The 20,648-nt window shown below is 48.7% G+C and overlaps 1 protein-coding gene across 1 annotated transcript; it reads left to right on the top strand.

Moving 5' to 3' along the window:
• The first annotated feature begins 918 nt into the window (after positions 1 to 918).
• Positions 919 to 20,189, top strand: FBXO21 (F-box protein 21). Its single transcript, XM_041420334.1, has 12 exons — positions 919 to 1,171; positions 3,567 to 3,702; positions 6,207 to 6,301; positions 7,983 to 8,104; positions 9,724 to 9,870; positions 10,362 to 10,495; positions 10,711 to 10,847; positions 11,341 to 11,517; positions 12,202 to 12,334; positions 15,338 to 15,528; positions 16,416 to 16,573; positions 19,568 to 20,189. The coding sequence occupies exons 1-12, from the start codon at positions 966 to 968 to the stop codon at positions 19,744 to 19,746; spliced, it is 1,815 nt and encodes a 604-aa protein (XP_041276268.1). The 5' UTR covers positions 919 to 965; the 3' UTR covers positions 19,747 to 20,189.
• Positions 20,190 to 20,648: the final 459 nt, after the last annotated feature.

Here is a 20,648-nt window from a genome sequence, read left to right as displayed (position 1 = left end):
TTCTGATATTGATCACATTGATGAGGCCACTTTTTAGCCCCTATTTACAATATTGATCATACTGATTCGGTCCCTTTCTGGCACTCTGTTTCCAGTATTGATACACATTGATGAGGTCCCTTTTTTGGCACTCCATTTCCAATACTGATCACATTGATTCCTTTTGGGCACTCTGTTTCAAATATTGATACACATTGACGAGATCCCTTTTTGGCACCCCCATTTCCGCTATTGATCACTGATTCGGTCCCTTTTTGGCACTCCCTTTCCAATATTGATACACATTGATGAGGTCCCTTTTTGGCACTCCATTTCCAATACTGATCACATTGATCCCTTTTTGGCACTCCCTTTCCAATATTGATACACATTGATGAGGTCCCTTTCTGGCACCCCGTTTCCAGTATCGGTACACATTGATGAGGTCCCTTTTTGGCACTCCGTTTCCAATATTGATCACATCAGTCCCTTTTTGGCCGTCCTTCCCGATATTGATACACATTGATGAGGTCCCGTTCTGGCACTCCCTTTCCAATATTGATACACATTGATGAGATCCTTTCTTGGCACCCCCATTTCCGATATTGATTACTGATTCGGTCCCTTTTTGGCACTCCATTTCCAATACTGATCACATTGATCCCTTTTTGGCACCCCCTTTTCCAATATTGATACACATTGATGAGGTCCCTTTCTGGCACCCCGTTTCCAGTATCGATCACACCGATTCGGCCCCTTTCTGGCACTCCGTGTGCAATGCTGACAGCCCGATGCGGTCCCCCTGTGCCCGCCGTTCCCGGTACCGACAGAGCCCCGTGCCCTTTCCGTGCCCCGCGCTCCCGTCACTTGTCCGACGCTCCCTTGCCCGCTCTGCGCTCGGCGCCGCGGCCGCACTTGGCGGACGCTCCCCGGGCCGCCCCTCCCCGGAAGCGCCGGCGGCCCCGGAGCGCAGGTAAACAGCCAAGATGGCGGCGGAGGCCGCGGGCCCGGCGGGGCCCGGCAGCGGCGGCGGGACGGGCCTGACGGACCTGCCGGGCGAGCTGCTGGAGCTCATCCTCTGCTGCGACGTGCTGGGCGCCGCCGACATCGGCCGCGTGTCCTGCACCTGCCGCCGGCTGCGCGAGGCGTGCCAGCCCCGCGGCAAGGTGTGGCGGGAGCGCTTCCGCCTCAGGTGGGCAGCGCCGCTCGGACGGGAGGGAGCCGGCACCGCCGGCCTTCCGCGGCACCGGGGATGGTCGGGCGGGCAGGGCCGGCCTGGCAGGGTCGCGTGGGGCGGTGGCAGTGCCGCCGTCAGCGCTCGATCCGTCGGCGGTGAGCTCCGCCCGGGCTGGGCGAGCCTGCGGCGCGGCGGGCGGGGAGGCGGCTGCAGGGCCGTCCTCGCACCCCGTGCCACGGGCAGGGGCACCGGGCGCTCTGCCAGGCTGCTCCAGGTGATCCAGCCCGGCCTGGAACGCTTGCGGGTGTCGAGCGCTGCTCCGAGCGCTCTGCGGGGCTGCCGGCCCTCCCGACCGGGCCGGGCCTGCTGCTCGCGGGGCATCCCCCTTGGCCCAGATCAGGTCTGTGGTCCTTTCCACACCGCGGCCCGTGAATCCCCTGCATGCCCAGGGCCAGCCCGGGCTCTGGCAGTGGAATCGTGCGTTGGGGCTGTGGATCGGCCTCCCTGACCCTTCCAAAAGTTCCAAAGCAGCAGCCAGGACCCATCTCAGGACTGGTGCTGGACAGCAGAGAGGTGTTTGTGCGTCAGGATGTGGGGAGAGCTGTTCTCGCAGATACCCAGGTCCTGGGATGGGGCTTTGCTGCTGTTCTGCTTCCCCCAGGGTGCTGTGCTCGGGGCACTGTGCGTATTTTGGCTGGGGTGAAGGGTGATTCTGATATTGGTGATGCTGTGCTGGTCTCAGCAGCCCCGGGGGCAGCTCTCCTCGTCCCTGAGGCTGTCCAGGCTCATCTCTTATCTGCTTTTGTCTGTGGTGGCACAGGAAAAGCAGCAGAATTGCTTTCTGTAGCTGCCAGTTCGCTCCTGAAATTCAGTTCAGCCCAGGTGTGGGGATTGTTCCCTTTCCCCCCTTTTCACAGGGGTAAAAAAGCTGCTGAGGAATTACAGCTTCCCCACTGCTCCAAGGCATGGCTCTGGGGCTGACTTTCAGCAGTTCAGTGGCTGCAATTCCTGCAAGTGGCACCCTGGTTGGGATCCAGCAGCTGGAATGGGATGCGGTGGGTGATTGGCACACGTTGCTCTCCTCCTCTCTCCTTGGTAATGGAATTTTTGGCAGGAGGCTTCACCCTGACCTTGCCATCCTGGCTGGATTCCATTGTGAGCAATGGCACTTTGATCGTTCCAGAATTCCCACTGACCTTCCAAGCCATGAAATTCTCCTTTCTCATCCCAAAACAGAGGACTGTGATGGTTATTGTGAGGTGGCTGCATTTCAGCAGGACTGAAAGGCCAGGGATTCATCAGGAGAGAAGTTGTTATGTAATGTGTGGTTATTTGACTTTATTTTGTGGAGACAAGTGCAGGGGAGTTTTATTATTAACCAGCAGTGAAATATCTTCCAGGTGTGCTTTGGACACTGGTAATAATTATTATGCAGGAGGAGTGATTTCAGTATTTGGTAAATCACATGTATAAATATACACACACACACACATATATATATATATATATAACCTGAAAAGAGCCTAAGGCAAAGACAAATGTTTTGTATAAACCAGTAATAATGAACAGCATTTCAAAATGTGGAATAAATCCACCAGCAAATGAAAAGAAACTCCTTTCTCTCAGCTTAATTTCCAAAATATTTCCATCTGTGCTGGTTCTTGTTCGTGTTTCTCACACAAGTGATCTTGGTGTCTTCACAGCAGCAGGAATTGCAGTGCTGGCACCTATTTTATGGCACAAAGCTGTGTTGTGGCACCACACACCCACTTTGTTCAGAAAGGTGCTGCTAACAGCCCCCAAAGCATGCCCTGAAGTTGGATTTTCAGCTGAACCTTGAAATTCTGAATAAGCTGTGAAATGTGTGGTCTTTGAGTCTCAGTAAAGGAGGGTTTTTTAACAAAAAAAAGTGTGAGGTGGTTTTTTTTTCCCCTTCAAACAATTATTTCTTGTCTCTTGTCAAACTGCAGAAGCATTTAGCTGTCACAATTTGACTTCAGGTTGTGTTTTCCTCCCGTAGATGTTGCCACCAGCAAGGGCAGTGGAGGGAGCTGTGTTTTAATGAGCTCCCCGAGGTGGTAGGAAGAACACAGGACAGAGAATTCCCCTTCTGTTCAGTGCCAGGTTGGCTTCCTTCTTTGTGGTAAACTCTTTTAATTATAAAACTGAAGCATTTAGGATGTTTAGGTATTAAAATCCTGGAGTGGGAGCCTCTGAAGGCTTTAGGAGAGCTTGCTTTTAAATAATCATTAATGCACAGCTGCAGTTGGGGAGTTGTGCTTTGATGTCTGAGGTAATTTAATACAATTTAAAGCTGGGCAGTGTCTGGGCTCTGTCTCAGCTCCTCAGGTCGTTCTGGAGGTTCTCAGGGAGGTGAAATATTGATGATGCTGTTGGTTTGTGTGTGCAGGTGGCCATCCCTGCTGAAGTACTACAGCCACAGTGACAGTGTCAGCTGGCTGGAGGAGTACAAGGCACGGCACAACGCGGGGCTGGAGGCACAGAGGATCGTGGCCTCCTTCTCCAAAAGGTTCTTCTCAGAACATGTAAGTCCTCCTCTCTTTGTGTGTGTGTGCAGCAGCCCTGCCACTTGTCCAGTAGAATCATTAATAAAATCAGTAATTGAATCATTAAGGTTGGAAAAGACCTGCAGGATCAAGTCCTGAACTGTGTCCCTAAGCACCACATCTTCATTTTCTGAACCCTTCAGAGGATCTTTGAAAAGCCAGAGCTGACATTCCTAAATTCCCTCAGGAAAGCAAATCTTGCCCCTCTGCAAGGAGAAGCTGAGAGCAGCACAGTCCAGGTGTCTGTAGGGCTGCCTGTGTGGGTCTCACAGCTTCATCTGCTGGACAGAAACCAGAGCTCAGAGAGGCTGAGACTTCTCACAGCACCCTGGGCTGACATCTCCAGTACACAAAGAACATCATCATTATTATTATTATTATTACTATTATTCTTTCAGAAATGTTGGGGCTTGCAAATGATGCAGCCTCAAGAGCCCAGGTTGTGCCCTTGGTCTGCTGCCAGAAGGGTTTAGGCTGAGCCCAGCACTGATCCTTGCACCAGCCCAACAGCAGCTGCTGCCAGGAGATTTTCCTGCCGAGGGTCCAGAAAACTGAACTCCTTCAAAGGACAGCAATTGCACCACTTCCCTAAGTAGCTTGTTCCAATGCTTAACGACCCTTTCTGTTAATGAATTCTTCCTAATATCCAACCTAAACCTCCCCTGGAGCAGCCTGAGGCTGTTTCCTCAGCACTGCCTGAACATTCACATCACCAGGGTGTATTCTTTAAAAATTCTTAAACCATTCAAAAGTTTATTTTTTAGAGGGCTTTTCCCTTTTTAAAAATGTCTTTGTCTAGTCTTTATTATTATTTTTATTAGGAAAAGGCTCTTCTTCCCCCAGAGGGTGCTGGGCACTGCCCAGGCTCTCCAGGGCAGTGGGGACAGCCTCTGGCTCTGCCAGAGCTCCAGGAGCATTTGGGCAGCACTGCCAGGGATGTGGTGGGATTTTGGGATATCTGTGCAGGGTCAGGAGTTGGACTGAGTGATCCTTGTGGTAGCTTGGGATATTCCATGATTCCATAGTAATTCAAAGATTCACCTTCCTTGATTGTGATCAATATTTTTCATTAGTTTCTCTTGCCTCTCTCTCCACATCGCCTCAGCTGTTCACTTAGAGATTTTGTATTTCCTGACTTTGTGTAAAATGCTGAAACACAGCCAGAAGGGGAGAGAGTTCCAAATCCAGAGGTGTGTGGAGTGCAGCACACCCTGGGATTGCATTCAGCCCTAAAAGCTCTTTGCTTTTTGCTGGGAGTTCAGCCCTGGCTCTGGGAATTCTGAAGGCCACAGGGTTTGTTGACACAAAGCACAGCTGCTGTTTCTCACTGCAGACCTTGTGCCAGGATGAGTTCTGAGAGCTGTCACAAGCCCTTTGAGTGCAGGAGCAAAGCACAACAGGGCCACTCAGTTGCAAAGTGTGTTTTTGAAGTTCTCCAGGCAGCCATGACCCTGAAACGCTTCTTTGTTCAGTGGGGAAAAGGTGGGAATGTGGTGTCTAACACTGACATGCACATGAGACAGGAGTTACTGGGCTGTTTGCTTGGTGGCTGTGGATTTTGGCAAGCTGTACAGCTGGGTCAGCCTGGAATTCTGTGAAATGAGTATAAATACTGCCTGTAACATTGGCTGAATTCAAAATCCCACACAAGAGCCACTAAACAGCCCCCCTTTTATGGCTCCTGTGCAGAAGGAAGGCAGCAGGGCCAGGAGGGTTTTTGGTGTCTCCTGGCTGCTCTGTTCTGCAGCAGCCAGACATTTGTCCATGGAGAATTGTCAGAGCATTAGCTGGGAGAAGCAGCTCCTGGATTCCTCCTGTTTTGATCACATATGCAAAGACCATGGAGAGACCATTAAGCAATACCCAAAGGCCTCATGATGAGAACCATCTCCTGTGGGGCCAGAAACTGCAGCTTGATTCCCTGCTCAGAGCTGAGAGAAGGCTTTCAACCCATATATGAGCCCATATCCTGTAGTGAAAAGCTTGAAAGCCAATTTTTTTACAGTTCAGCCAAAGTTTAAAAAGTAATTCTGAATTCTGGAAGAAAATAGGAGTTCTGAATATAGATGCAGAAATGGTTGTTGCAAAAAATAAAGGCTCCTGCCTCTTCATTCCTTCACCCAGGATGAATCTCCTGCGCAGGGGGTGTGTGGAGAGGTTCAGTCAACCACAAGCAGAAGGTGATTGCACCTTAAAATCACTTGCAGCTTGTGCCCACCCTGCATAAATGTGACTCTGCTGGTCCTGAGCTCAGCATCACAACCCTAAATGCTGTAGAATTGGGCTGAAATTGCTATAGAGTGTTCCTGGGGTTCTCAATGGATTAATACATCAATGAGTACAGACTGGGAGTATTTGGGGAGCATGAGGTTTTTAAGATCTTCAGTAAATTTAAAAAAATGGACTGATTTGGTTTTGAGACTTTTTCTGAAGTTGTGGGAGAACCTGTTGTGCTGTGCATAACTCCTTGTCTGCTTTGGCAGGTGCCCTGTGATGGATTCAGTGACATTGAGACTCTGGGGTGCCCCAGCCATTTCTTTGAGGATGAGCTGATGTGTATCCTCAACATGGAAGGAAGGTAAGAGAGGGCTGAGAAATGGCAGGGATTTCCCTCTTCCACCAGTTCAAGGAGAAAAATACCCTGGTTAATGCTTGACCTCAGCTTCTGCCCTTGGTCACTCATTAAACAACACCCCCAGGCTTGCTGAGGCCTGATTTCACAACAGATTGAGTATTTCAGAGGAAACCTTGGAAACCTTGTCCCACAAGAAGAAGATCCCTGGGCTTCGTGTTGCTTTTTGTTGTTTATTTCCTTGCCAGCTCATGGCATCTCTTGGGACATATCCCAAGCACCCTCAGCTCTGCCTAAGCAGTTCCCATCCTCTTGTTCCTTTTTGATTTAAGCCTGGATCAGTTTGCTGAACTGATTTGCAGGATTAGGCCAGAGCACCAGAGGGAAGCAGGAATCCTTCAGGATTGCCACCATGAATCCCTGTACCCTGAAATTCCAGCTTTTTCTTTCCTTTTCTGAGCTGGAGTAGGTTGGTCCAGTTTTTGTCCCCAGAGAAGCAACTGAGTTGAATTCAGCCACTGCAAAGTTTGCAGTTCTGTAAATTATTCAGACAGGTGGTAAATAAAACTCCTGGGTTTTATCTGCCTGGGTAATCTCATCACCTTCATTAACGCTGGGCAAGATGAGTAGGTTTATTTGAAGGCTTTATTTGCTTTATTTGAAGGTTCTTCTGCTGGTACCACCTACCCAGACTGGGTTTGGTGTGGCACAAAGCTGTGATAAATGTCCTTAATGGGGCCTAATAGCCTTGATTAGAGGGACTGTTAATAGGGCTTGAAAAAACCCAACTGGAATGGCAATCATCTCATTTTTGCCTTTTCCCATCCATTTTATTGCCTTCTCTATTTGGGCTCTATTTGAGCTGGGCCTGAGCATCTCTCATTTGACAACTGGTTGAAAAGCTTTTGAGGCTTTGCACTGGCCAAATGCCTCCCCATAAAGCAGAATTGATGCTAATTACACCCTGATTAAGCTGTAGTCAGTGCCATTTCAGGAGCATTAGGCTAAATCATCTTCCCTGGAAGATATCCCAATAAAGCAGTTGTCCCTATTGAGGATCCCAGTTTATTGGAAGAAGATAAAATATTATGAGTTTTAGTTGCCCTGCTGTCCAGGAGGATGGAGAGGCTTTAGAAAGTGATGGGGCTTTCCCGTAAAAAGTTTGGGAATTGTGTCATCTACAGAGCAGCTGTTGATCTCCTCCTGCCTTGTCAGAGCTACAGAGTTGGTTTTCCTCTGGGGAATTTTGTTTTTCTTCTTAATACTATTGGACTGACGTTCATGTCCCTCATCAATCTATTTTTAATGCTGAGAGGATGCTTTAGGAGTGGCTCTGGAGAGATGCAGTCAGACAGAGGGTAATGTTTTATGAATAAAGTATAGGATTTTAATCAGATTTTCCTGAGCTCCTTTAATTAGGATCTGTGTTGTTTCCCACGATAATGTATCTTCTCAAAAGAATGTATTGGTGATGGGATGAAAATTGGAGATGATAGGAGCAATGTTTTGCAAGTTATGTGGCTTTTTGTGAGAAATTCCTCTCAACATTCCCCTTTTGGTTTGACTTTCAGTGCTTGTTGAGAAAAACAATTACCCAAACTGTAAACTTGTATTAAAACTTAAACCAACTGTTCACCCTTCAAATACCTGTTTAGGGAAATGCTTCCTCTTGTGTTTAACTGTGCAGGAAAGGTCTCACCTGGAAGTACTATGCAAAGAAAATTCTCTATTTCCTACGGCAGCAGAACATACTAAAGAACCTGAAGGAGTATCTGCAGCGCCCCACGGAGCGACAGTCCTTCCTGGAGGGTGAGTCCTTGGCAGAGAGCCCAGCCAGAGCACCTAATGACAGCTCTCCATCATGCTTTCACTTGCAAGGGGGCTGCCTTGCTTAGATTCCAGCAAGCCCTTGGCTAATGACTCAGAGTTCAGGCTGGATTTTGGATGTGTCTGGAATGCTTCCCGTCCTGCAGCAGCGTTGCATCAAAATGTCCGGGTGGCATCAGGTGCTGTCAGTGCTGTGTGCTTGAAAAATCACCCTGCACAGCTGGGCTGAAGGCAGAAAATGGTAAAACACTGGAATCTTGAACAAGGTGCTGAGAAAATGAGCTGTAGCTCAGCATCCTTATTACTGACATTGCTGCTGTGGCCCCTGAGCTGATTCCCAGTGAGCTCCCTGCTTTCCCCCTTCCCAGGAACTCCTCAGATAAGGGCAGGGAGCAAGCAGAGGGAATTGCTGTAGCCTGAGCACTGGGAGTGTCTCAAGAACTGAGTGCTAGACTTTGGTGGGAAACAAATCCAAGTCCAGTCCCATGGTGGGAGGGCACTTACACGTGCTAAGAAGGGAAAAGCTCTTTCTTCTGCTTCTTCTGCTCTTCATGTCCTCAGTCTGATAGATTATTCTCCTTGTGTCTTCTGAATGGCTCAGAAGCTGCCAGAGGCTGTACAAGAGTCCCTTCCTCTTGGTACACACTCCAAAATGTCCCTGAAAGAGGACAAAAGAGGCTGTAACACCAAAGCTGGTTCTTGTTAGTGCAATAGACTTTGAAGAAGGGGCTGATAGGGAAAGCAAGTGGTGTTTTCTAGAAAAAAACCAAATTAATTATGAGACTTAGTCATGTGGGTGACAAATATGTGTGTTTTGCTTCCCATTAATGTGCCAGCAGGAAGTGTTTTGGGAATTTCCACCTGGTCAGCACAGGGAACACTTTGGGAGGACAGAAAGGAGACGTGGGGCCCTGCTGAATTCCTTGATTTACAGGCCTGTCATGGACATGCTGACAAAGCCTTGTAGGAGGCTGGAAAATGTATGGTCCATGCAAAGTCCTTGCAGCTGATTCCAGAGATTGAAGAGGAGGCTTTGGAAAAAGGAGTGGTGCCAAGGAGAAGGCTCTGTGAAAAGGAATGTTTTCCTGCAGAGGCTGGGGCAGGAGGAACATGAAAGCTTGTTCTGTTCTGTTGTGTTAGGAAGATGGAGAGCAGGTGTGGAAGAGAAAGATGAATGTAGCAGATAAGGAAATGATGAGCAAGGATGATATGGAGGATGTGACAGGCAGCAATCAGAACTGAGGCAGTTTGAGTGAAGCTGGGATTGTTTCAGGCTCTGAATAAAAATCTCTGTCTGTTGGGGAGGTGCCAGGGGCTGCAGTGTGAGCACAGAGCTGGTCAAGCCTGACCAAGCAGCATTCCTGCTCAAGGTACAGATGCCTTTCAGCGTGGTGGAGAGGGCAATACTGAGTTCAGCTGGTAATTTCTCATGTCAGCTCTCTCTCTGCATTTTGTGTAACAAATCCAGGAGATGACTGCAGGATTCAGACACAGAGCTCTGCTGTTCTGCTGCACTTGCTGCATGCCTGGAATGTAGAGCAGGCAAAACCAAGCAAAGAAAAAACTGAAGTCCTGTTTCTTATGCAGTTTGTTTTTTGCAGGTGCTGTTTTGATTGATCAGTACTGTAACCCCCTGTCAGACATCTGCCTGAAGAGTGTCCAGGCCCAGGTGGACGATATCACAGACAAAGTGCGCAAAGTGCTGCGGACCAAGAACCCCAGGCACCCCAGCTTGGCTTCCAAGGCAGGTACTGTACAGAAATGTGCCTTCCTGCAGAGCCCTCCTGCACCTCTGCACAGCTGAAAGAGCTGGGGAGTTGTGGCAGCTTAAAGAGCTGTTGTTTTTATCCCCTGACAAACAAAATTGTGACATTTACTGAAGCCATCATTCACAAAACAGCTGTTCAATAGCCCAGGGTTCAGTCTGATGCTGAAAGAATTGGGAGGGCAATTCTATTTTTTCCCATTGGTCTCTGGGATCTTATTAGTCCTGTTATCTACAGCTGAGCTGTGGGACTGGGAAACAACCTCTTTCCTGCCAATCTCAAAAAATCATCAGTAGAAAGGTGCATGTTTATCATCTCCAAAGGTCAGGCAGCATCTTGCTCCATGGTTTTATAAACACTGAGTAATTTCTGGCTTTCAAGGAGAGTCTGAGCCTGCCCATGTGAAGATTTCATTGCATAAAGGTTGAGTGCTCTTGTTTTCTCAGTCTTTATTTCACTGCATGTGTTTCCAGGAGAGGTTCTCATTCCAGAAGTGGAACTTCAGAGGCAGGTGCTTGATGCCATGAACTGTGTCCTGTATGAGCAGCTGAAATACAAAGGAAATGAGCTGGATTACTACAACTCCCTGAATTCCTACATTCACCAGGTGTGTGTTTGTCAGGCAAAAACTGGGAGGCTGCAAGGCACTTTGTCTGAATGTAGCCAGACAAATAAATCTCTGTGAAGAGCAACTCTTAAATAAATATGTTACTCTTCAGTGCATATTCTGTCAAGTTGCATTTTCAGCTGTGAAATCAACCCTTGAAATTTGTGTTTTTCTTGAATCCCGCCTGTGTTTTTTGTCTCATTTTTCTCCCCCAGGTTTTGATCCGCAGGACAGGAATTCCCATCAGTTTGTCTGTGCTTTATTTAACAATTGCCAGGCAGCTGGGAGTCAAACTGGAGCCTGTCAACTTTCCCAGCCATTTCCTACTGCGATGGTGTCAAGGGAAAGAAGGGTGAGTGACCTGCTGAACTCTGAAACTGTGCCCACAGTGACAAAAACCAGAACATACTTACAGCTCCAGACCTATGTGAGAGTGTTTAATTGTGCTCCATCTGCCTGTACAGAGGGAAAGATCAGATCTTTAGGAAGGTTTTCCTAGAACTCAGCTGCTGCTGCTGAATGGTAACAGATTTCCTGCTCTAGACCTACAGGGGAATGTTTAATTATTTTCCACATGGAATTATAACCTATACAGAGGGAAAAAAATTATCTTTAGGAAAGTGTTCCTGAAATTCAGTTCTGCTGCTGCTGAATAACAATAACAGATTTCCTGAAATAATAGTACCCATGAGGTGATGTGGGAATTATGGACCAGGTAGTCTCTGTTTAGGAGGGAGCTGAGGAGTGAAGGACACAGGTTGGAAATGCTGAGGGAAGAACAGAAACAGCAAACCCTCCTTTACCACGAGGCCCTGGTCACAGTTTGGGCTCTCTTGCCTCTTCAGAAGCACAGATATTTTTGACTACACCTACATCGATGCCTTTGGGAAGGGCAAGCAGCTGACAGTGAAGGAGTGCGAGTACCTGATCGGGCACCACGTGACAGAGGAGTTCTATGGAGTGGTGACCTCCAAGGAGGTCCTGCAGCGCATGGTGGGGAACCTCCTGAACCTTGGCAAGAGGTGAGTTCAGGATCCATACCCTGGGAAAAAGGACCTGGGGTACATTATCTGCATGTCCAATATTGCTGCTTCAGAAAGGTGTTGCTCACCTCCTGAGATCCTGAACATTCCCTGTGTCACAAGGCATTTTAATCACCTGCATCTGAGGGGAAGCAAAAATATTTATGAAACTAGTTCCTCTCAAGAAAATAGGCAAGATATTTTTATTTTCTCTGTGAAAAGCTGATAGGGACTGTCCACTTTAAGAGCAGAGCCTTTTCCTGTCATGTGGAAGGCACAACCCCCACGTTCAGATGAGCATTTTCAGAGATCCTGTTGGTGTGTAGAACATTAAGTTTTGTTTCCAAATCCTTCTGATAATCCCTTTCCCGAGCAGCCAGAGACAGACTCACAGAAGTAGAAGGATTGTTGGGGTGTCAGGGGAACAAAAGGAAGTGTCTTGGAGAGTGAATTCTCTGTGTGGGATCATCTGACCCAGGAGAAGAGCAGTGGGTGGGAGGTCAGAGTTCAGTAATCAGGTGTGGAGTGCTTTTCCTTGTAGCAAGCTGATGTGGTGAGTGACAGTCCATTCTGGAGTCACTGTTGTGAGCATGCTGTACCTGCAGCACCATTCTGGGGACTCCCCCTGTCCCTGGGAGCTCTGGCTTGCAGAGGCTCACAGGTGAGTTTCCTTTCTGCTGGCAGAGAGAGCACTGACCAGTCCTACCAGCTCCTGAGAGACTCCTTGGACCTGTACCTGGCCATGTATCCAGACAATGTGCAGCACCTCATGCTCCAGGCCAGGTTATACTTCCATCTGGGAATCTGGCCAGAAAAGGTACCTGGGCACTCAGGGGAATGCTTTGGGGAAGGCTGAGCACTATTAACACTGGGTTATTGATTTTTGGGCTATGTCAGCCTGCATTACAGTCTGACACAAGTTGTTTCTGTAATAAATGCACTTGGAGAAGTTCTCACATTGCAGAGAATCAATTTTAAGCAGGGAAAGTGGATGCTTCTTGGCTGCCTGTCCTAGGGGAGACTTGGGAGCAGCTTTGAGTCATAATTTATGATTTACAGCTTGTCTTGAAACCAACACCATGGACTGTGAGTTATAAGAGTATCCTGTTGCTGTGTGCTTAAATTGTGGTAAAACTCCTGCTGGGCTCCTGGAAAGGGAGCAATTACCTTATCAGAAAACTTTAGGATGTTATCTTTTATAAACAAAACCAAAGCTGTGCTCCCAACTTTGGCCACACAGTCTGTGGCTCTTGTGAAAAAGAACCTTGATATTCCTGTCTTTGGAATTCCTTTTCCTTCAGGGTAACAACTCCAGTCCCGTTATATTGGGAGTGTGGGAAGGAAGGTGCTGAGATTTACAGGTTGTCTGGGTCATCCAAGGCTTTCACTGAATCAGGAGAAGGCACAGGGAAGAGCCTGTATCTCAAAAAAGTCTGATTTTTTTAGTGTGTCACTGCAGCACAGAAGTTTTTCCTACTCAAAATTTCCTGTGCTGGTTCAGTGGAGCCTGTGCCAGTTCCACCTGTGAGGTTTGGGAAGGGGACAGGAGTATTGGCTGGACAGCTGAGCAGAAGCAAAGCTCTTCCCACCAAATCAACTGGAACAAGACTGCTGGAGAAGCTCCCTCCTTCCCTTTGAAGAGCAAACTGTTCTAAGCTTGGCCTTCTTTTCTTATGGCAGAAAATTTTAGGGTTAGTACAGAAAAACCAGCACCAAAAAATTGTGTATGGGAGGGACTCAGTGAGCTGGACATAAATAGGGAACACTGAAAGATCTTCCTGGCACTCAGGGATGTGTTTGGAGAGCACCAGACTTGGATTTGCAGCCCCCAGAACATAGAACCCAACCCCAGGGCTGAGTTTTACTGAGTTCTCTGCAGCAGCTGCAATGGAAATGAGCAAATTTGGATTTTTCAGGATTGCATCCAGTCATTCCAGGCTGTCAGGCAGGATTGCAGCTAACCAGAGAGAATGCTGTGTCTGACAGGACACAATGTACCAGTTTTGACAGGGGCTGCCAGATTTATGGATGGGTAGGAAATCTAAAAAGTCCTGCAGAGCTACACTTAATGTTGCCCTAAATATTTGTAAATAATAGTAGATAAAACTCCCAAGAATATCTGGCAGCTGTGGTTACTTCCTTACTTTAGGATTTTTCAGGATTTTCACATCCTTCTTAATTCTTAATAGGATTAAAGTTGCCAAGAAGCCTGAGCTGTTTCTTCTCATGAATTACTCACCTGTCCTTTATTTAAATTGATTTTCCTCGATTTTTGGCTGCTGTTCTTGCTGAACAGCAGAGATTTCCATTCCTCTTCTGCTGCTGCTCTGAACTTAATGACCAAACCTATGATGAAGGAGACAATCATTTTACATGGTGCCAAAGTGTGGCAGGTTTTGGAACTTGAGGTATTTGATGTTGAGACAGATACCTGTCTTTTCTCAACGTGTTTACACAAGAGGTTGGGGTTTTTTTCTTTGCTTTTACCAAAAAATTAAAATTTGCTTTGCCTGACTCTAACAGACTTGGCAGCAGGTGCTCTGATGTTGTGCCAGAGGGTGCTGGGGGGCTGGAATTGTGGATCTGCAGACCTTGCTACTCTGTGTTCTTCAGTCAGCCTGAGACAAGCAGCTTTTCTGTCTTGTTCCTTGGGAAAGCATCATGGAGGTTATTTCCATTTTCTCCTGTGCTGCCCTATTTTTGTTCCTCGCAGACATGCTGAGAAGCTCTTTTAAGTTAAAATATTAGTTCTCAAGAGCACCAAAAGTCACCTGGAATCACTTCCCAGCAGCATTTTTGGGACACTGGGAACTGCATTCTCATGACCACAAACCTTGAGAGATGGTCTGTGGGCACTAAACAGGACATGATGAACTCATGGGGCTGAGTTGTAAGGAGCTGCTGTGCTCTCCAGTGCCTTTCCTGAAGCTGGAGCTTTACAAAGAGAAAAGGAATAAGAACAGGCTGTGTGCAGGCTGAACATGAAGCTGTGGCAGAGAACAGTGTGGAAGATGTGGCAGATCTCAGGGCACTCACATGCAGCTGACTCCAGCAATCCTTCTCTATGTGTTTATGTCTGAGTGTGAAAAGAGAGGTGTCTGCTGAGGAAGGCAGGAGCCTCCCTTGAAATGGAAGATGTAAACCCCCTCCCTCTGAATTATTTTAATTTTGAAATTAAGGGGCTCTCAGGCAAAGATATGGGAATAGGTTCTTTATGAGGAAAATTAAAAATACAAATGCAATAGTACAAACAAACAAAAAAAACCACTGCCAGAGTCAGAATTGGCCCTGACCCCCTGTGTGTCAGGGTGGTGGCACAGTCCCATCCCATGGGGGCTCAGCCCTCCTGCAGTGCCAGCTGTGGTTCTGCTGGAGCAGGGATCCTGCACAAGGCTGCAGTTTTCCTCTGGAGCTCCAGGGCTGCTGGAGATGGGCCTGCTCTTCCTCTGGGAATGCAGGGCAGGAGAAAGCTGCTCCTCTGGGAATGCAGTGGGCAAAGGCTGCTGGGCTGTTCCAGGCTCAGATTGTATCCAGGGAGGAATGCTTGGCTCCTCCCCTGGGCAGAGCATCTCCCCATGGGATGATGGAATTTGATCAGCCATGCAGGGACACTCAGTGGCCATGGACAGCAGAGATCTCCTGGAGGGAGGATTGGCTGTGGGAAAGATAAAACTGCCCAAGGAACAGCAGAGAACTGCCCCACCTCTGACTGATGGCAGTAGAATACACACCCCCAGCTACATCTTCCAACCTAAGGCAGTTTATAAGTTGTGCTGCTGCAGGGACATGTCCTGACCCTGTTTTTGCTGTGGTTTGGAAGGTCCTGGACATCCTGCAGCACATCCAGGCCCTGGACCCATCCCAGCACGGGGCTGTGGGGTACCTGGTGCAGCACACCCTGGAGCACATCGAGCGGCGCAAGGAGGAGCTGGGCCCCGAGGTCAAGCACCGCTCGGATGAGAAGCACAAGGAGGTTTGCTTCTCCATTGGGCTCATCATGAAACACAAGAGGTGAGCTTGAAGCCTTCCCCACAGTCAGCTCTGTAGCAGCAGAGCAGAAGGGTTTGAGCTGACAGCAGTGAGATGTGGTTTAGTGCCAAGGAGGAGTGGGAAATGCCAGGCACGTGCATCTGTCCCGTGCAGGAAAATGGGGGAGGCTCTGGGAGTGCCTGGAGAGAGCAAATGCTTGCACTGCAGAGAGCCTGACTTGTCTGAGTCATCCTCTGTCACACAGGTAACATCCCCACAGCACAGAGCTCTTCAGGAAACAGCAGCTTAATGAGGGGTTGTGCAAGAGAGTCAACTTCAGAATCGATTCTGATATTCCCAGGACAGTTTGTGGATGTTTCCCTGTGCTCTCATTCCCTGTTCTGCTGCACTGTATTGCTTTGGCCACTCCTCAGACTCACCAAGACATCCAGAGCATATTTGAGGGGCATCAGCAGAGACAGTTACAGCACCTCACAGTTAACCCCATAAATATTCTGTAAATAGTGATGGCTTTGTTCTCAGTGTTGGCCTTGCCACGTCTGTGTGAGGAGCACAAGAATATTACACAACCCAGCAGGGTGGTTGATCCTTCCTTATTTCTTCCTTCCTCTTCTGGCTGCTGACTACCAGGCTCTTTTGCCATTCTCTTTTCTTGCTCACATTTGGTTTTCCTTTGTCTTCAGATGTTTATTCCTGTCTGTTTATCCAGTCATTCATAGTTACTTCCCTCCACCTCAAAATACAAACACAAAGTCTTCCTGAATTGTTTTTTTTTTTCCCCCTCTTGCTCCTCTCCTCCTTGTGCCAGCTCTCAGGAGGTTCCTATCCTGTTTGTGCTCTGTTAATCTTGAGGAAAAAGAGCTGGCTCTGGAGTTTCCACAGCCTTTGTGTTCAATTTCTTGAATCAGGTATGGCTACAACTGTGTGATTTATGGCTGGGATCCTGCCTGCATGATGGGCCACGAGTGGATCCGGAACATGAACGTGCACAGCCTCCCCCACGGCCCCCACCAGCCCTTCTACAACGTCCTGGTGGAGGATGGCTCCTGCAGATATGCTGCCCAAGGTGAGAAGGGGCTCCTGTGGGCACTCTGCCCATATCAGGACAAAGGGGTGCTTCACTGATTAATTAAGTGTGGTTAACGAGGGTTGTAAAGGTGGAGGTAGGAAGGAGATGATCCTGAGTCGTGGCCTGCTCTGTTTGCTCTCCATGAAATCAGCACTGCTGGGATTTACATGAAGGCTCACTCTGGTGTGATCTCCTCTTACCCCAGAAGTGTTTTGGACACTGTGATGGTGTGAACCTTGATTGCTGCTTTGAAAGAAATCATTCAGCTTCTGCTGGAGGCTGAAGGTCAGTCAGCAGCTCCCAACAGCTGTGCCTTGCACAGGACCTGGAAATGGGACTTAGTGAGGGGTTGCTGGTCAGGACATGGTTCTGGCCACTGTCACATGCCAGGAACCCAGGGAACACAGGTAACCTGGCTGTTAGTGCCACCTTTAACCAGAACAAAAATGAGTGTCTCTTCAAAAGTGCAGGGAGGTGTAGAAATCTCTATGTCACATGTGCTTTATGCAACAAACCATAAGAGGAAACTCTTGTCTGGTGGTCAGAATGTGTGGTTGGGATACAGGAAGTACTGTTGAACTGAGGTTCTGAAGAAAATTACAAAAGAGAAGCACATCTGTGACTCTGTACATTGTAAAAATGTTAATTTGCCTCATGTTTGTGTTCCCCCTGTGACAGGGAGGTCCCATCCAGGCAGGGCAGCTGCACAGCCAGAGTGTGTTTGGCTAAGGGAAGATGTGGAAGCTGCTGGAGGGAAAATGCTGACCAAAATGCCCTTTCCCTGGGTGCTCCCTCATGTTCTGGTCTCCTGAGTGTGACAAGAGGTGTGACAATAGGTGGCTTTACAAGCAGGGACACTCCTCCCTCTGTAGATTTAAAGGGCAGGTGTTTCCCACTGTCCTGAGATTGGTTTTTTTTATATTCAGAAGCCCGGAAAGGTGAAGTGGCAAATCCTGATGGCTCAGATCAGGCAGGGCTTGGCCTGAGAGAGTCTTAAACCCAGAAATTCTCATGTGCCATGAGTTAACATTAAAATGTGCATCTTGGTAATTACCTAATCAGGTAATTGTCCCCAGTGCTGCTGGGGCTGAGTCATCACTTATCTTGTGTCTAATGATGTTTAAACAAACAGAACCCTGTCTGGCCCCACAGTTCTTGCAGGGTAGGCTGACACTGTTATTTCTGTGTAGGAGACACTGTTATCATTGCATCTCTGTGGCCTTCAAGGGTTCTGGTATTGCTGGGGAAAAGTGAAGGGTTTGTTCTTGCTGCTGTTGATATCCCCTCTAAAACATCCTCAGATCATTTGGGAATGATTATGTCATATCCTCCTGACCTGACTCTGGGGAGGGAGGGAGAGATTTTACTGCAAGAATCCTAAACAAATCCTCATGTGGAGTTTAATTTAACCAGCTCAGAAATAACCCCAAGCTTATTATAGATAAATGTACCTCAGTTTGAGGCCTTCCTTTAAATCTGTGGGTTGAGTGCAGCTAATTCCAGAACTCCTGTGTTATTCAGGGAGTTTGGTACCTGTCCACTCTTGTCTGTGTTTTGTTTGCTTTGTGACAGCATAGGACAGAGATCTGTAGCTCAAAACTGCTTGTCAGCACCTTTGGGAGGCTCCCACCTTGTGCTGAACTCGCCTGTGTCAGCCTGTTCCCCTGCCAGCTCCTGTTCCATCCCTGCAGCTCTCCATCCCTGCAGCTCTCCATCCCTGCAGCTCTCCATCCCTGCAGCTCTCCATCCCTGCAGCTCTCCATCCCTGCAGCTCTCCATCCCTGCAGCTCCATCCCTGCAGCTCCATCCCTGCAGCTCCTGAGCACAGCTCCAGCTCAGCCATGCTGCTGCAGAGCACTCAGCAGTGCACATTGTTTTCCGCAGTGGTGCAGTATCCAAAAAGGTCCTTTGCAAGCTTCTAGGACTGCACCAGGCTGCTGAGGCATGGAAAGCTCTGGTGCTGCTGGCTGCACACCCTGGCATGCAGCAGCTTCAAAGAGCCTGCTTGGATTAATAGGAATTCTCTGTTCTCACTAATGAACTGGATTTCAGAGACAGATTATTCCTGAATGACGTTCTCTGCACCCCAGCTCGTCCGTGCCGTGCCCAAAGTCAGCCTTTGATCCTGATGCAGCTTTTTTTTCCCTAGCTAATACTACCTGTTTTATCTGGCACTGTGCTGGAAAAAAATGACATCATTTGGGGAGTGCTGCAGGGCTCCAGCCTGTGGGATTTACTCCCAGTCCCTGCTCTGCACCGACACTGCAGAGCAGCCCTTGGCAGGGGTCACCTTTGGGGGGTTCATGTTCAGGGGCCACCTTTGGGGTTCAGTGTTCAGGGGTCACCTTTGGGGTTCAGTGTTCAGGGGTCACCTTTGGTGTTCAGTCTTGTTTAACTCTTGTGCCTAATCCGGTTATCTGGAGGAATTAAACATGTCCTTCTTAGCGTTTTTCACTGGACTTGGAGAAGCTTGGATTTAGGGAAGTTTATTTTGCTGGAGGCAAATGCTGGGCCTTGGCATGGTGGAAACAGGCTGAGGGAGGAAGCTCTTGGCTCCTCTGCCAGGACAGCCTTGTGCAGATGGGCTCACCTTGGAGCATTTGAGGGGGATCTCTCCTGAAACAGATCCTCCAAGGGCTGTGAGGGATTAGAGGAGCAGAGCTCACTGCAGCAGCTTCTCCCCACACTTACAGCTGAGTCCTGTGACCAGCAGAGTGGGAACAGCATCCTGCTCCTCCAGCCCAATGCCAGGCAATCCCAGGCACAAACCAGTTGCCATGTCCCTGGTCAGTGGGGCCACCAGGAGGTGAGGCTCTGTGAGCAGTCACACTGACTTGCTCTGCCTATTTCCCTGCATTAGGGTATTTTTTTCCTTTCAGGCACCAGATTTGGTGTTTCTAGAAACACACACAAGGCCTGAGAGAGGCCCAGATTGACTGCCCTGCAGCAGGCTGTTCTGTGGTGGTAACTGCTGCTTCCCTTCCCTGACAGAGAACCTGGAGTACAACTCTGAGCCTCGGGAGATCCCTCACCCCGACATCGGCCGCTATTTCTCCGAGTTCACCGGCGTTCACTACCTGGCAAACACCGAGCTGGAGATCCGCTACCCAGAGGATTTGGAGCTCACCCGAGCCACGGTGCAGAAGATTTACAGCTCAGGCAAGGAGTGAGTGCCAGAGGCAGCCTGGGGACAGAAGCAGCTGGAGTGTAGCTTTACCCTCTCTGCAGAACTTGCGTGGGAAGCAAGTTTGGTGACAATCCTTTGGCTTAATGCATTGAAAACTGCACTGAACTTGGAAACTGGTGCTACAGCATCTTCCCATTGTCTGCCTGCCCGTCCTGGCCCAAAGGCACACGGACACTTTGGTACTTGAGGCCCAGCAGGAGGATCTTGCAGGGACAGCTGTGCCAGGAGCATTGTCCTTGGGAAGGATCTGCACATTCTGCTCCTTCTGTTAGGAGGTCAACACAGCAAGATCCTGGTGTGGAATATGGAGGAATCCCCTCTTCCAGAGAAGGAAGTGGCTTGTCTTGGCAGTATTTTTGTTTGGCTGTGCGTGTCTGGTTTGGTTTGAGTGTATCCCATGCAGGCAAAAGTTTTTTAAGTCTCTCACGTTTTGCTGTTGTCTGAATTTTTGGGTCAGGTATTGCTTCATCTCTGTAGTCTGATTGTTCCTAGAGCTACTGTTCCAATCCTGAATATCCTTCTGGGCCTGGCAATATCTTTAAGGGCCTGGGAAAGAGCTCCAGCCACAAAACCAGCAGCAGTGAGGCTCGTGGGGTGGTGAGCAGTGCTGACATCAGGGCCAGGTGGCCACCTCGCCGTCGGCAGAGACTCCGAAAGCAGAGGAGGAGCTCCTGGCCCTTTCCCATGCCTGCTGAACACACCCAGCCCATGTCCTGACCTTGTTCTTCGGTCTGTCCATTGTGTGTGTCCAAGGTGGGATCCGTGGCACAGCCATGAGTGTTCCCAGGAGGAGTTGGAGCCTCGTGGGGATGTTTGGTGGGACCTTGAGTGACTTCGATGGATGTGGAGCTGCCGCTCGCTGCCATCTCCAATTTTTTTTCCAAT

Source organism: Onychostruthus taczanowskii, unplaced genomic scaffold (genome assembly GCF_017590055.1).
Source record: "Onychostruthus taczanowskii isolate IOZ18803 unplaced genomic scaffold, ASM1759005v1 scaffold64, whole genome shotgun sequence".
In the NCBI taxonomy this organism is placed as follows: Eukaryota; Metazoa; Chordata; class Aves; order Passeriformes; family Passeridae; genus Onychostruthus; species Onychostruthus taczanowskii.
The sequence above is the reverse complement of the archived record's forward strand: the minus strand, read 5'-3'. Positions and strand labels throughout refer to the sequence as shown.